The sequence below is a fragment of the Hippoglossus hippoglossus genome, chromosome 10, assembly GCF_009819705.1.
Source record: "Hippoglossus hippoglossus isolate fHipHip1 chromosome 10, fHipHip1.pri, whole genome shotgun sequence".
Taxonomy (NCBI): Eukaryota; Metazoa; Chordata; class Actinopteri; order Pleuronectiformes; family Pleuronectidae; genus Hippoglossus; species Hippoglossus hippoglossus.
Window position 1 is genome coordinate 7,422,634 of NC_047160.1, and position 17,137 is coordinate 7,439,770.

The window sequence follows — 17,137 nt, forward strand, 5'->3', positions numbered from 1 at the left end:
ACACCACCTCTGGCAAGGCTCGAGGCACACTGGGCATATTTCCTTTTAGTGTAACATACTGTCCCATTCCCCCTTGGTTCCCTCAGAGCCCTATGTGAGCTGTGTGTGTGTGTGTGTGTGTGTGTGTGTGTGTGTGTGTGTGTGTGTGTGTGTGTGTGTGTGTGTGTGTGTGTGTGTGTGTGTGTGTGTGTGTGTGTGTGTGTGTGTGTGTGTGTGTGTGTGTGTGTGTGTGTGTGTGTGTGGTTGGACTCTGATGTTATTCTTGGGAGTCAGGGGTCCCACCCTGACAGGTCTGTGTGTGCCCTATGGGGAGGGTGGCAGGGCAACGGCTATTTATATGAAAGGTACTCCAGAGAGAGAGAGAGAGAGAGAGAGAGAGAGAGAGAGAGAGAGGGGGGGGGGGATTGTCTAATGAGGACAGGCTGGTAGGGGATGGGCCGTTGTCTCTGTTCGTGTGTGTGTGTGTGTGTGTGTGTGTGTGTGTGTGTGTGTGTGTGTGTGTGTGAACACAGATGGTCCTTCATGTGTGTAGTGTGCATTAATTGAATGACTTCAAACGCCTCTTTAGTTGTCCCCCCTCCACCACCTTCAAAGACCCATGTATCTGTGTTAGCTGATCTGGGTCAAAGATGGTAGATTAACACACACACACACGCTGATCTCACTCTTTCCTCCCTCCTTCATGTATTCCTGCTGAGACAGGCAGCAGGACGGACTGATCTCAGGAGATGTCTGTGTAATCACTTTAGATGAGGTCCTGCTGAGGGCAACACATCTAACATACAAACACACACACACACACATGCATACAGGAATGCCATCACTTCTGGTCGATGTCACCAGCCAGCTACAGTCTGGGCTGACACTGTACTGCACTGTCATGAATTCATTCAATCCCAATACAGCACATACAGGCTGTTTATGATGCTTCTGTGATCAATGCATGTGTAACATTTTGACCAAATGAATTGTTGTAATTTAACTTCTGGCATATTCACTGTTCAGCCTCCGAAGATAAATTCCTACTCCGTTGATGGAGAAACACAGGGTTGTGCTGTTTTATACCTATTAAGCCATATTTAGCTAGATTCCAAGGACAGACACAAATGAGGACACAGGGATCATGAGAGACTTCTACCTTCTGCAGTATGTCTGTTCTCGCTCACAGTCACGTCCTCCATCCTGCAGCAGCCCCTCTGATTGTGAATGGTGTCCCAGTGTTATTAAAAACGGATGAAATATTCCCCCATAATTAACTTTAGCCATTAGGAAGGGCTCACACAATAACAAGATGATTCTGATCAGATTCTGCTCCAGTTAGGCTATTAGGCCAACCCAAACAAATAAAGGAGATTTGGTTAAAAGCTATGTCATAGATTTTCTCTCAGGCTTCCCCCCCTCGCCACTCTGTGATGTGGAGATTTTTGGCTGAGCTGGCAGCTTTGGTGCTTAATAGATTCCACGCGGGGGAGTTGGACTGTGGGGAGTGGGCCAGAAGACAAAAACAGGACAAAGTACATTAGGCAGAGGCTAAAAACCTGTTTCACCTCTTCGCTCATCTCTCACTGCTCAGTCCATCTCACCTCACACGCTGCCAGCCGTGCATCTTGTGATTGGTTGACTCAGTGAAAATGACAGTCCTGGATGAATTCCTTTTTTTTTCACTGAGTTCATCATCATCGTGACTTTACTCAAGAAGTGTGGCGTTTATGATGTGAGTTCATCATAGGTCAAAGCTCCCTCCACTGCTGACATGTAGCAATGATGCAGAATCACTTTGACACTATTTTACTTTTGATTTTCACATTGCTCAGATTAGGCAATCAGCAAAAACATCAGAGTTCATATATTGATCATACATAATTAACTTGTTCTCTGTTGCTACTTATAAAGTAACTCTCTCCATCAGTTGACAAAGGCTTTCATGGTGCATTAGCCTATAGCTACCTTTACATTTCTGGTCTACCCCTGGGTCTGTATTTGAATAATTTAGGGTTTAATTTGCTCATAATTTTTACTAGAACATCCCTTATTTTTATTCAGGTGCGCCTTACAGAGAAACATATGAAATGAGTAAATTCAAATAAAATCACATTTATGTGAATGGAGGGACTTTGGCAGTTAGACCCTGGCAGGAAGTAGAACATCATTTAAGCGGTCCTATGAGTTAGGTGCTTCGGATGTGATGATGTAAGACATGAAGGCTTCTGATTGAATGGTTTGAAGGGAGATGACCAGGTATCCAGAGTTGTACTGGTGCAGGGGTGGAGGTGAGCTTACAAGCGATTGGCTCAAGGTCAACGTGTCATGTTGTGATTGCATGAATAGAGAGAATGAGATGACAGAGCCTAGAGATGACGGGAAACTGTGACTTAAGAGGCATGCACAAGTCTTCCTGACTGAACGTCCACAGAGCGTCATGTAGCATCAGATGCTTTAAGTATGAGAATTCATCCATCAGTGATACAGTCATAACATCAGCTCATGTGTGTGCCAGCATTGCCCGCTCACAGCTTCCTGACTGGAACTCATCACCTGCATGTCTGCTTCTGTGCAGGAGTAAAAATGTTCTGTGGCGCTAGACTGTGCATCACAATTTTTTTTATAAAAAAAGAATTATTATACCACAAGCTGGTTGAATTTGCTATTGTGTAGCGTTCTTTAAAACTTGGAAAAACTCTCAGCACTAAGTCCAGTGTGAAAAGGTGCCCAACCCAAATTTATAATTGCCCCCCCCAATCTGAGCAGTCTCGATCCGGTCCTGCTCTGGAGAAGAGGTCAACTCAGTAACACGTATCGATGAGACACTCATTTGATGAAGCTGAAAAACTTGGCGCTGTAAACAGTGCGAGATCTTAATGTCAAAGGCTTGTCCAGGAGTTTTACACGTGATCTCTTGCACCCTAAGTGAGAATCCTACCCCTCGAGCAACAATATCAAATTCTCGAACAGTTTGGGAAAACAGTGTTAGTGAGTTATGGAGTAAGAAATAACCTGATATCAAAGACTACCTTTTATAGTAGATGATCAAAACTGATCCTGAAACGTCCGGGGCCCTGGTGAATGATGTGACTTTCTCACCAAAGAAAACAGTGAAGCCCTGCTGCTTGTTTTCTTGCTGCATATCTTGCGTCATTTCTTGTGCAGCAACAAACGACCCAGACTTGTGGCTGATCTCTGGTCTCACACAGTGAGACTCTAAGTTGGCTGGTTCCACCACTCCACTTCAAACCGCTCAAATGGATTGAATCGTCAGTGGGTGCAATTTGTTCCGCACAAGCTCAAGCACTTAATTTGTACAGTTTGTTCTTTTTGTCGTCCAATGATACATAATGATCCTTTGTCGGGAACCCAAACATCATTTAAAAAAAAAAAATGTTCATCTCTGTGGTCCCTCTTTATAAGCCATCATGCCAGGTTCAGTTTAGTGATTGAACTTTAACTAGACGCCCTTGTGATAAAAAAAACATCTGTTGATAATAAAATGAAACCTCTGCAGATAGAAGTGATCTGCGGTTACTATTTATATTTTGAATTGACTGAACTGAGCTTCTTTTTTGTTTTTGTTTGGTAAAACTAAAACTTCCCCTATATTTATATGAGAACAGTGCTGTGTGTGTCTGTTGCGCCACACTAGCAGGTGTAGGCGTAGCAATATCAGTCTGTCAGTGCATTCGACACATTGATTCAGACTAGTACGTAACTACTGTTGATCAGTATCCCTGTCTCCTGTGACACCTCCATAACTTTGACATTTTTGGTTTTCCTTGACAACTTTTTGCTGCAGATGCTCCCAGTGCTCAGAGAAGGAATCCGAACATCTTTGATGATCCCCTGACATCCCATGTCAACATGATCAAATTGAAATGTATCCATTGCTTTCATAAAAATAAAAAGAACCTGCAGAACTCATGCTTCCCATCAGCCTCAGCTGTACTTTGTGCTCGGTGCTATGACGTTTCACCCTGTTTTTATAGCATCAAATAACTAAATTAAATTAAATTTCCCTAAAAAATGAACACCTGACATACATCAGTGTAGGACTACCTAAATGGGGCCCTGGGCTGGCCCCTCCCCCACTTACTCACACTGACTCACATGAAGCAGAGATGAGGGAGAAGAGGAGGTGAACGGAACAATGCATGTCGAACAGTAGAAACAAAAAGTTTGAATGAAGGTTTTCCACTTTGGACCAACGCAGTAAAATTATTAGCGCCGCTGCTTCAGGATCAGAGCAGAAGCAGCTGTTGGTTTGTACCATGTCAGAGTCTCTGTCTCAGTGTCCTCCCTCGACGCTGCTGCTGACCTGCACTCACTTTACACTTTAACTATAAACACCAACACTAATCAGGCTTACCGCTCCATATTAGATCTGCCCTCTCTATAGCACACTTCAAATCATTGTTAAAAACACATCTCTTCCCTTTGGCCTTTCTCTCGAGTTGAGAGCTTTATTTATTTTTACCATTGGTATTTTGATGCATTGCGTGTTGCTGTTTTTCTTGTTGTACCTTTTACTTTGTGAAGCACTTTGGTCAACCAAGTTGTTTAAAATGTGCTACATAAATAAAGTTGACATTGACATATTAGGACCTGAACAGTAGTGATGTTTACTTTGTGTTTGTTTGATTTACTGGAGAGTTTATGAGTATTTAGGTACTTAAACACATTATTTAAACACATTGAAAATGTGCCGAGCACAAACAAACACACACACACACCCACACACACCCACACACACACACATTGATTATTATGAAGGACCGAACTTAATATTTTTGAGAATGCACAAAGTTAGAGGTTTCCTTGTACAGTTTACAGCTTTCGATCTCCGAGAATTTCTTTCATATCCAGGCAAAACTGATTCTACACTGAAAGATCTTTAACTTAATCGATATTCAAACAAATCAAATAGCATCGAACCCAGCCCCAGTAAAGAAATTACCAATGCATATGGGAACTGTCAAGAAAAGGTATAATAGGTGTATTATGGGTGCACCTAAATATAAAAGGTAGGCGCACCGGTGCAACCAATGTAAAAAGTAAGTCTGGAGCCCTGAAACAAACATTTTTGAATTACTTTTTAATTTATCATATCAGTTATTTTTAACTTAATTTTTGCCGTTGGCACAGCGGTCAGATGGTGGGAATTATTAATGTTTGACACATCAAAGACCTTGATTGACAGCCAGTGAGAAGGAGAGCAACTTAATAAAAGAGAGAAACATGGTAAAAAGTGGATAACAGTGGTTTTGCATGAATAAGAATACAGGTGTGCCCTGCATTTTTTGCCTTGGGCAGAAAAAGTTTGAAAACCACTGCACGTCGGAGGCAGGATTTATGACCTATACTGCCTCCAACCACCATGTAGTGATCAAAAAGCATTTCTTTTGAGTTTTTGTAAATAATGATCTCATATTTTTGTTCTATAATGTCACTGTAAATAAACCGTTGTTTCTGAAATATTAGGAAAAAATACTCTATTTGCATAGAAATATTTTCCAAATAATTGAATTGGCCACCTAAAGAAAACAAACTAGGTCAGCACAAAAGGTCACTATGAAATGTATAATCAAAATATATATTTTTAGAAATAACTTAAAATTCATAGTGTTGAGCTCTAATTTTGAAAGTATTTAATTATTAGGAAGGGAAACTCTTATTTTTACAAGTTAAACTGGATATGTGGAGAAAAACTTCACCAACATTTTTTACAAGTTCATGTCAGAATAAATATTAACGTCAGACGAGGTTTCTTCATAATTTACAACTCTAAGCCCCAGAAAGCTTTCCTCTCAGTCTTTAGCCTTCCAATCATACTTGAACCTCTGGAGTTTGTCTAAAATGCCAGAGTCTTGCACACCAGACGATCAGTCGTCTTCTTGGTTTGACTGAGTTGGTTCTGAACCTCTCCTCTTTCTATTCCCCAACTGCCGAGTACAGTTTTACCAACTTTAGTTCCTTTCCCCAAGCTCAGTCTCTGCTGTTCTCCACTCTCTCATACCTGCCCTACTTTCACACTGCTCTCACAATTTACGAGTTTCACACTCCTTCCCTCTCACCCCTCTCTCCACCTTACACACACACACACACACACACACACACACACACACACACACACACACACACACACACACACACACACACACAGATCAGAAAGCTCAATTTTACCTCAAAACAGAAATACACATACAGTACATACAGTATCTATGTTTTTTTCAATATACATGCAGATTCTTAACATGACATGTTCCAGCATCATTCGTTTGAGGTACAGTACAGTGCAGTGTGGTGCAGTACAGTAATACAGGACAGTACATAACAGTACAGTGAAGGAGGAGGAACACTTGTTGTTTTCTCTTATAAATACAAAGTCACACAAATACCAACATGCATGGTAATTCATCTTCTGGCTTTTTTTCTCTGACAGCCTGGGGTACGTAAAACCTCTCACATATAACATCAGACCAAACCCGAAGAGCAAAACTGGGGTTAATGTGTAGAATCCACTGTTCTAAATAGATGGAACACAGACCTCCTTCAGCCTGGCAGCTTGTAGTGTGCTGGGACATCTCAGAGTGTTGGGTTCAGTGTAATGCTGTGAAAAGGGGGTGCGGTATGTAGATACGTTTTATCAACAGACATATTTGAAAGATTTCCTAATGACACTGTAAACTGACTGTAAATGATTGGTTATTCAACACCCCCACCCACCCAATAGCTCCGGCTAAACGTTGCTGATGTTTCAGTAGTGATTACATAAAACAATGCTGTCTGCTTCCATGTGGATGTTGTTGAAATGCTTTTACTCCTAAATGTGAGCATCACATTAAAGTGTAATGATGGACCTCAGTGTGAAAGCAAAGACTGCAGCCTGTCACTGCGACCGGAAAAGAGAGAGAGAGAGAGAGAGAGATGCAGCAAGAGAAAGAGAGAAAAAAAAACAGAGAAGGGGCAAGAGGAGCAAGTGCAAAACAGAGACAAAAGTGAGAGAGTGAAAGTGCGCGCGTGTGTGTGTGTGTGTAGAGGGAGAGAGAGAGAGTGAAAGAGCCAGGCCTAGTTTTTAGTGTGTGATCTAGGCCATTATCTGTGTTAGCACTAGTGGGGCTCCAACAGGCTCTGTGGATCCTGCATAACAATACCTTTTATGAGCTTCAATGTGTGTGTGTGTGTGCATGTGAGTGTGCGCCACTATAGGCTCACACACGTGCGTTCATGCATGTTAGTTCCATTGTGCCATACATAATGTACGCATGCGCCCCTGTGCCCCTGCCTTTTGTTTCTTGCCACTGAGTTTGTGCCTGTTTGTTAACAACACTTGTGTGCGTGGCTGCATTTTGTCGAGAGTGTTTTCGTATGTGTGTATGTGTAAGTGTGTGTGTATGTGACTCCTCACGTGCAGCTGTGCGCTCTTGCTGTATCACCCCCGTCGTCAGTCAACCCCCTTCTCCAGCAGCGCCCTGGGGGCCTTCATTATGTAAGAAAGACATTACTGCAGAACAGAGGCAGGCAGCCCTGATAACTCTGGCAGCCCCTGCTTCAATACAACACGCCTAGGTTTACATCACACACACACACACACACACACACACACATACATACACACACATACACACACACACACACACACACACACACACACACACACACACACACACACACACACACAGTCAAAGCCTGCAGCAGAGGTGTGATCAGGATAATGGTGAAGATTGAAGGCCGCTGATGTTTGTGGACAAGCTTGTTGAAGTATACAGGAAATGCCAATAAATCATGTTCTGCATTTTAATAAATGTTCTTCTCTCTTTTCCCTGCATCAACATCTCTCACTCCCTCTGTAATCTACTTCACCTCCACCCATACATCCACTGATTTAAACACTCCTCCTCTTTCTTAATCTCATATATCTGCTATAATTTATCTCCCTCTCTCCATCACTGGCTCCATCCACTGCCTCCATTCCTCTCTGCACCTTCTCATTTCTCTCTCCTCGCCCACCTGGCCATCACTCCCAACATCCGTCTCCAGCGGTCCCCTTCCCCCTGGCCCACCGGCTCACCATGAAGGAGGTGTTCGACGCCGAGGGCCGGCCGCGGGTGGACATGCTGAAAGCTCATCTCACCAAGGAGGGCCGACTGGAGGAGGCTGTGGCCCTGCGCATCATCGATGAGGGTGCCGCCATTCTGCGCCAGGAGCGCACTATGTTGGACATTGAGGCGCCAGTCACGGGTATGGTACAGTGATGAAACAGTGAAATAAGTCTGTAATATAGTGACGAATTACAGGGCAATAACAGTAGCTAATCCTGATATCAGTAAATTACATAGTTTGACATTCAGGGAAATATGTACTTGTTTTCATCTGTTAGTTAGATGAGGAAACTTATGACACTGGTTCATGTCTGCACAGTAAATACAACAGTTAATGTAAACAGCTTAGCTTAGCATAAAGACTGGAAACTGGGAAACAGCTAGCTCACCAATTAAACTTTAATATGTCATTTGTTCAACCAATTTTAAGCTATGTGCCAAACTATTTATTTATTGAGTGGTAACGTCCTGCAGTCTCTACCTCTGGACAAGAACTATTCCAGAGCATAACATAAGGTTAATAGTTGTTGTGTTTTCAAACAAAGAATATAGTTGTATGGATGTAGCCTTGGTGAGCTTTACTTGTGCTGACAGGTTAATTCGAGATGTTTCCACCTGTTTCTACTCTTTATTTTAAACTGTAAATCTGCTCCTGGTATTAATCTTAATCTCATGGAACTCTAATCAAAAAGGTGAATAAGGTTATTTTCCAAAATGTTGAACTGTTCCTTTAAAAATTGTTTACAAAGCACAGTCTGGGGCATCTTGCATGAAAAAACAATGATGTTTATATACATGCATGAGTGGCAACAGATCACGCACTTCAACAGCGAGGACACGGATAGAAACAGTCACACAGAGACACAGAGAATTGAGCTGCAGAACAAAAGGCAGAATATTAGCAATTATGAAATAATCAGATTTCAGATACATTGGCTGATTCATTAATCTCCCTCACTTTTAATGTGAAATGTTATTTGGTGGCAGATCACTGAGAAAACCAGTCGGCCCTCATGTACCTCACAGCAGCAGGTGCTGGCTTTGGTAATATCTGCATGTATTCCCTTGCCAAGGAAATGGTATGAACCGGGGGGTATGTGGAGAGGAGGAGGAGATTGAGAAACAAAATGGAAAACGATTCGTAGACGATGTCAGAGTAGACAGACAAGCAGGCAGGCGGACTCAGGCAATCTCAACCTCCTGACACCACCTAGTTAATGTACTTGTCTGTCTCTGCTTCTACATGTGTGTGTTTATGCAAGGGTGAGACAATTTTGAGTGGGCTGTCGGGCCCACGCAGTGTGGGAACAACGCTCAGCTTTCACAGGTACAGATCCTCGGGGACGAAGACAGACAGACAGGCAGATGGAGAGACAGTCGATCATAAGCAGCTCAGTACAGCGGTTCTCAAAACCTGCTCGTTCCCAAGGAGCAACCTATCGATCCCGGTTTCCAAGTTTCTCCACTTGTACGGATTCTGACCCAGAAACACTTCGTCTAAGTTTGATTTAAAAAAGATTTCACCAATAAAACTACAGAAAGATGTGCAGATCCATGTAGACAAGCAACAGTAATGTTGAGAAGATATTCAGAAAACAGCACTTTGATGCAGTCTCTCTAGAAATGCTCTAAGATCGGCCATCTATAGAACAGAAGGGCAGGTGAATGGGTAAAATCTGAGCTGACAGGCTTTTCGGGTGTCACACAAAGGCGTCTGGAAGAATACTGAGACAGGTCTGAGAAAGCCGACGGGTACAGATCAGTTTTTCGCTCATGCCATTTTTTGCATTCCCAATTCCCAGTTCAAATTAAAGCGAATGCTGAGGAGTCGACACAAAAACAGAGATTAACATGGCAAGCAGATGGAGAAACGCCAGACGCCAGACAGATGTGAAATGACCATCGCATAATGGCTGCGGAGGGGCAACTATGACATCAACTGCAATTGAAAGGAGAGGCCAGACAGATGGTGAGGGAGGTGGATGGGAAGATGTCTGCTGGCACGTCATACAGATGGACACAGTCCTGACGTCTTTCAGAATATAAAGTGTTCAGCATGTGAAGCCTATTCTGAATTAGATCCAATTCTCCGGGATGTCACTTGAAGAAATTGTGGGAAACACAGACGAGAGAATCAGAAAAAGAATGAACAGAATCCGACCTGATGAGGCTCTATCCAGAAAGTTAGCAGAAAAGGATGCTTTGAAAAACTACAGGTGTTGGAGTACAACAGTAAACTCAAACTAAGCCTTAGGGCTAAAACTATTTATTTTCAATATGAATTAATTTGCTGGTTATTTTCTTGATTTATTGATTACTTGCTGTGTCTGCAAAATGTTTCATAGACGTACAGATGAACAACGTGTCACCACATGAAGCCAAAATATCAATGTATTTGACGTGTACTTTGAGTTTTTAGTCTGGACCAGGTTCCCTCCACGTTAGGCAGGATTTATGACCTATATATCAGCCTGCCACTACGTGACGATCAAGGCGCTTTGGCTTCACTTTTGGGGATCTGTCATGTCGTCCATCTTTATATACAGTCTATGATTTAAACCAAAAATATGCTTTATAAATATTAATAAAAATATTATTTGCTTGAAAAATGAATCAAATTACTAGTTGGCCACCCAATCATTTTCTATTGATGAACTAACCAACAATTATTCTACCAATTGTTTCAGGTCTAAATACTCACACGGCAATTAAAGCATTAAAGGTGATTTGGCAGAGAATTTTGATATAGAGGCTAATTTTTAGAAGCCTTTTTTAGATCCTTGATGCATTTCAAACCAAGGCCTTCAAATGATCTCACTAGACCCTTTTTATCATGTGTTTTCTGTGTTTTTTTCTCATCAGACAGATGAGTGGGGTTTCTAGCTCAGTACACAGGACACATATACCTCTGCAGATGCAAATCAGGCCATATGGAGCCACCGAGGCAGAGACGGCCCCACATTTGTTAGCTGAGTTGTGTGGCAGCTCAGAGTATTCATGATGTGTGTGCTGTGTCCTCAGTGTGTGGAGACATCCATGGCCAGTTCTTTGACCTGATGAAGTTGTTTGAAGTGGGAGGTTCTCCTGCCAACACACGCTACCTCTTCCTGGGGGACTATGTGGACAGGGGCTACTTCAGTATTGAGGTGAGGATGGACACTGTACACACTTCACTGTGGCACGTCTCCATTTTGCTGTGTGTGTATTCACTGTATTACATATACAGTGAGATTACAACTGAATGATAGTGCACTATTGCCCTCAAATCCATTAGGCCTTTTCCAGGGGTGAGGTTTATGTCACTGTGGTATACAGTTACAGGACTTTAGTTTGGCATTGACACACCGCAATGTGTGTCTGACAATGTGCACATAGACTGAGGTGATGTAATCTAAACTTCATGGACAGGGAGTCTCAATATAAAGATCAGCTTTCAGGCACTATTCAGATTAAGTAGCCTGTGCTTTCCTATAGGACACAACAGACAAAGAAGGATTCAAGGTCTGTAGTCACTGACACGAGTAGAACATGCTGCTAGCTGAAATATGTATGGAAGCCTAGAGGAGATAGGAGACCATCCACAGGGCTGTTTGGACATTTGATTCTTTAGACGTGAGTGTCTGAGCTTGTTGAGCCACCAGGACATGATGTGTCACATAGAGTGAGTTCGGAGCAGTATTCAGGTCGGTCACCTTCCCGACACACTTTAAGGACACAGTGGTGATACTGTGTAAAAGTGAGATAACGCTCCATGAGTTATTAGTAGGTTAATAAAGAGAAAACTGGTAGGAGCTACAGGTGTTTTTCAAGTCTATTTTTTCCCTGCTCACTTGATCATCACAGTCTGATTTGGGATGATTCTTGTCAAAATGCTGTTTCTGTCTATCTTTAGACTGGAGTACGGATCAATTTGCTTTCAGCTCAATTAATTTGGACAGTGAAGGAATTCCTAGAAACGGCTCCATTGTGATTCTCTGTGTCGCACGTTGGATCTCCAGTTTGAATTTAATTTGGGAGAACTTAAAGTGAAATGACCCCAAACTCTGTCTCATACAATTACTAACTGTTTTGTTAGCTTAGCCAAGACAATATAACGCTCCTAAAATGTCTAACTACTCCTTTGAGCTGAGCAACATAATATTCAATACCAGAGTAAGGATGTTTAGTTTAATGCTGACATTGCATTACAATTACATCCCTTTTAGAAATAAGTCAAATTTTGTTAACTAGATTGTCTTGGATGAGGTGAAAATCTACCAATGAAATGATTCAACTTATCTTTAATACAATTTTTAAAACTAAAATTATAGTCACTGAAAGAACTTGATGGGCCTTAAAATTAAAGAAAAATACCAAAATCTAAGCATTTTGTGTATATTATAAGCAACATAATCTCTTTTTAAACAGATTAAGATTTTAGATTAAGATAAAAACTAACTTAATGTTATCTTTAAAAACTTAAGATATTTCCGGCCATTTTTTACCCATTGACAGGACAGATTTCCGTGTGAAATGGTTAGGAAAGACGTGCAGCATGCAGAGTATGGGACAAGCCCCAGTATATGGGACGTCCGCTTTATGTCCGTGAACCACTAGATGTTTTAAGAAAAATTGTCAGCAAAATAAAAGGCTTTGAATATGACAAATACTGTTGATTCAAAGAATTCATAACTTGATCTTAAATAGACATTCAGTAATAAATACTTGTACAAAACAAGACTGTTTTTCACTTTGTTAAAATTCCTTTTTTAAAATGTACTCAAAATTCATATGTTAGCCCTTTTTTGTCAAGTTAAATGTTGTACTTTCCATCGAGCTGCTCTCTCTAACCAGCTTAATTTCCTCTCTCCTGGTTGAACCCTCAGTGTGTGTTATACCTGTGGTCACTGAAAATCCTCTACCCAAAGACGCTCTTTCTTCTACGGGGAAACCATGAATGTAGACATCTGACCGAATATTTCACCTTCAAACAAGAATGTGAGTTACTCTTGTTTCCTCCTGATGTTTTATGTTGCTTCATCACTTCAGCACTTCTGTTGTTCTTCCCTCTGCTTTCCTACTTCATAAGATATCACATCACATCTCTCTGTTAAAGTTAAGGCTGCAACTAATTTTATTTTTTATTTTGTATTACTCTGCTGACTTTATTAGAATAGAAATGAATAAAACTGTCCATCATAATTGCCCAAAGCATAAGTTGACATAACTTTAAACATCAGTTTGACTTTTATTTAAAGTCATTTTTGAAACAATTGAACCTTGATAATCAGACTAATCCAGGTTTTGCTCTACCTAAGATATATTAGTCAGCTAGCTACCATGCCATGAATTGAATAGAGACCTGTGGAGACTTTTCATGTTCCCAGTTGACTTAAAACAAGAACTCTGAAACACTGAAGCTTAAACTACATGTTTAGTAACAGGCAAAAACCTTGGTGTCCTTTTTGATGACTGTTGAGCAGATGAGTAGAAACAGGCTTGTTTTCCGTTTGTCATGTTGAGCTCTTAGTATTATAAGCATTATATAACATTTCTAGGAATAAATAAGTGCTGCTCTAGAAATAATGTTATTTCCATGACCACACAGTGGTGCAGTAACACTGTCACCTAACAACAAGAAGCTTCCTGCTTTGCCTTTCTGTCTGGAGTTGTTCCTCCAAGTACTCCAGCTTCCTCCCACAGTCCAAAGACATGTAGGTTGGGATAAATTTAATCCAAGACTCTAAATTGACCGTAGGTGTGAATGGTCTCTGTATGTTGGCCGTATGATACAGAGATGCTGACCTGTCCTGGGTGTACCCCATCTCTCGCCCAATGTCAGCTGGGATTGGCTCCAGCTCAGCCACGACCCTCGTAGGTAAAGTGGTATAGATATTGGATGGATGGTTGGATATCATTTCTAACACACAGCTTTGCTTGTATAAAAGGACAAACAAGATAGAGGTTAGATTTATGCATTATCGTTTATAATTTTAAATGGTGAGCTTCACTTTCAACAAGTTTGGCTGCTGTTACTGACATCTAAATCTCCACAAACCCAACAGAGCAGGACAGACCTGCTGACCTTAATCTAAACTCTGATCTAGTAGCATTTAGCACTAGCCTCTATACTATACAGCGAATGAGCTATCATAATTGGGTCTGTTGTCAATGTAGCCTGTAGCACTGCAAATTGTAATTGGCTGATAAAGGCTCCTTGCCCATTGGAAGTAATTCTGGGCCTCACTGGTTGTATTCTTATGTTGTAGGAAGTAAGGTAGTTAGTTGAATATGCTAATGTTTGCAGCAATTAACTCCACTTTAACCAGCTCCTTACACATCTGCTCTTGTATCCTTGGTTTTGCAAAAACTAAAACTTCTTCACCCCCCTCGAAACTCTTTAGATGTTGAGTATCACTCTCATTATACACACTGCTTCAACAAGGTGTGACTCAAACCCTGACAGCTCTGCTGTGCTTAGTTACACTCTGATTGGATAATTTGCTGCTCAGGAGAGAGGTTTAGCAAAGAGTCAATTAATCTTCTGTCAATCAACTGATCAATACATCGACTGACTGTCTCAGCTGTAAACTTTAATACTTTCCGGGGCTTTTCCTCTTATCTTCCTCCCCCTCAAAGATCCTCCTCATCCTCCTCTTTCACTAGCAGGTTGCATCCTCCCTCCTTTTCCACTCTCCACATCCTATTTCTCCTCCTCTTCATCCCTCTTCCATCTCCTCTTCCCACTCCCAGTCCCTCTCTCTCTCTCTCTCTCTCTCTCTCTCTCTCTCTCTCTCTCTCTCTCTCTCTCTATGACTCTCTCCTCTGCCAGTGAGTTTCGCCGTCCTGTGCTCAGGGTGGGTGATTAGCAGCAAATTAATTTGGCCCGTAATGATTGGCTCAGGGACTTACTCCTCTGTGTCTGATTGGCCAAGGGACGAGGAAGCTAATTTCCCCTGGTGCTCATGGCGAATAGTGGTCGCCCTCAATTACCATCTGCTGTGTGTATGTGTGTATGTGTGCGAGTGCATGTACTGTGACTGCATGCGTGTGCAAGAGTGTCTTCATAAATGTTTGAGTTTGTGTGCGTGTGTGTGTGTGTGTAAGGGGCTGACAACTGGTGGACTAGCAATAATGAGTTCTTGCTCTACACGAGGCAGATGGAGAGGTTGACAAACACACTCCTCGCTGTCAAACACACACACACACACGCACACAAACACTGAAACGCTCTACAATACTGGCTTTGATTTGTGTACATGTCATTCCCGTGTCCTCGCACTCCCCCTCCTCTTTCCCATCTCTCTCTCCTCTCTCTCCTCTCTCCTCGTCGTCGCCTCTCCTCACTCTCTCCCTCTCTCCCTCTCACCACTCTTAACCTCTCCTCCTTCTCCTGTCTCCTCCCATCAATCTCTCTTTATAAAATTATCATTCTCCCTTTCCATTCCTCCCTGCTCGCTGTCATCCAAAATCCACCCTTCTTCCTCTCTCTTCTTCTTCTCTCTCCATCCTCCTATCTCCTTTCAGCTATTTTAATTCTGTGATATTGTTTTGTGTCAGATGTATTGTTACGTTGATGTGTGAAATGTCCTTAAAGATGCTGCGTGTTGGATGTCTTTATCGACATCCCTGCCAAATCAAAGGAGTTTTTCATGGAGCAAAGATTCTGCCTAACAGTTACACTGCTTCATGTGTATATTTGGGTCAGATTTTGTTCACTGGCATCAGAACTGGAGTCTTGCATCAATATGTTGCCTGTAATAATATGCTATGTGTTCTAATATGGAGCAGTTTTTTTATAGCAACGTGCCTTCTTCTCTGGGAAGTGGCATTTCTAAATCATTCGAGAGGAGATAAACATGTCAAGTGCTGGAGAAGAGATGGAAGCATATATTAATAACGTGTTATTTGGAAATCCTACATGTTAGCGCCTTTATGCTCAAGTGAACTCAAGTATGTTTTGAGAGGAGCCAAACAAGTCAGTCTGAGACCTTAAGATGACTCAGTTCTTCAGATCCATCCATGTAAAGGCTTCATGTCTGTTTGTTCTCTGCAATTCTTGTTGCACAGTGTGTTTGTGTGTGAAATGAAACAGTCACACCCTGAGTGACAGGGACCGACTATACATTTTTTGGGGATAGTGGCTGTTCAAAGCATGTCAAAACACACTCAGGAGCTTCTTTTGTCTCACGTCTGAAAATATCTCTCCACGGCTCCATCCACCTCCAGGTAAGATCAAGTACTCGGAGCAGGTGTATGAATCCTGCATGGAGGCGTTTGATTGCCTGCCCCTGGCAGCCCTGATGAACCAGCAGTTCCTTTGTGTGCATGGGGGGCTTTCACCAGAGATCCACACGCTGGACGACATCAAAAAGGTACAATAAGACACACACATATACAAAGTTTGAAGGAACAGTGCTACCCTACTTATGCAAGATTTGGGTTTTGACATCTGCTTTATATAGAAATGTTGTGCCATATAGTGTATAATGTATGATTTCTGAGAAAACTGCTTTTGAAATTTAGAGTAAGTACATAAAAGAGTTTAAAAAATAGGCAGCAATATCTACACTCTGGTTTGTTTATCTAGAAGCTGTGGTCAGACTGCACTCACACAGAGTGAGATAACTACTAGCTAAAGCAAGAGAGTTATCTCTCATGTAAAATCATATATAATGAGCAATGATGCATCTCCACTTTCTCCTGTTTTATAAAAATGAAGCTAAAACATCTTGCACCTTTCATGTCATTTGGAGCCAGAGCCTGCACAGTAGCCATTGTGGTGTGCTGCGACGGTATTGATAACCTGCTGATACATGCGCTCGTCCAGTTCCACGTCGTTGTTATATTATTAAATTATAGCATCAAATAACTTACTAATTTAACATAAAACCAAATATATCAGACACATGCTCACTAGAAGATACATCATCGTGATAAGAATTACCTCGAGAAAAATGTATGCCATGTCCTATCGAGGTGGGGTTAATGAGCTATACTGCAGCCAGACACCAGGGGGCAATGAAGACTTGGCTTCACTTTTGTCATGTCGTCCATCTTTACTAGCT

General features: G+C 41.8%; 1 protein-coding gene across 5 annotated transcripts in view; it reads left to right on the forward strand.

The window, feature by feature from the left end:
• ppp3cb (protein phosphatase 3, catalytic subunit, beta isozyme) overlaps nucleotides 1-17,137 on the forward strand; it is a 35,437-nt gene that overhangs the window by 6,527 nt on the left and 11,773 nt on the right. For all 5 annotated transcript variants that reach the window (XM_034598059.1, XM_034598062.1, XM_034598060.1 and 2 more), the window contains 4 exons: nucleotides 8,029-8,229; nucleotides 11,112-11,236; nucleotides 12,956-13,067; nucleotides 16,299-16,444. In XM_034598059.1, the coding sequence (XP_034453950.1) occupies nucleotides 8,029-8,229; nucleotides 11,112-11,236; nucleotides 12,956-13,067; nucleotides 16,299-16,444 (584 nt within the window). The remainder of the gene's footprint in view (nucleotides 1-8,028; nucleotides 8,230-11,111; nucleotides 11,237-12,955; nucleotides 13,068-16,298; nucleotides 16,445-17,137) is intronic.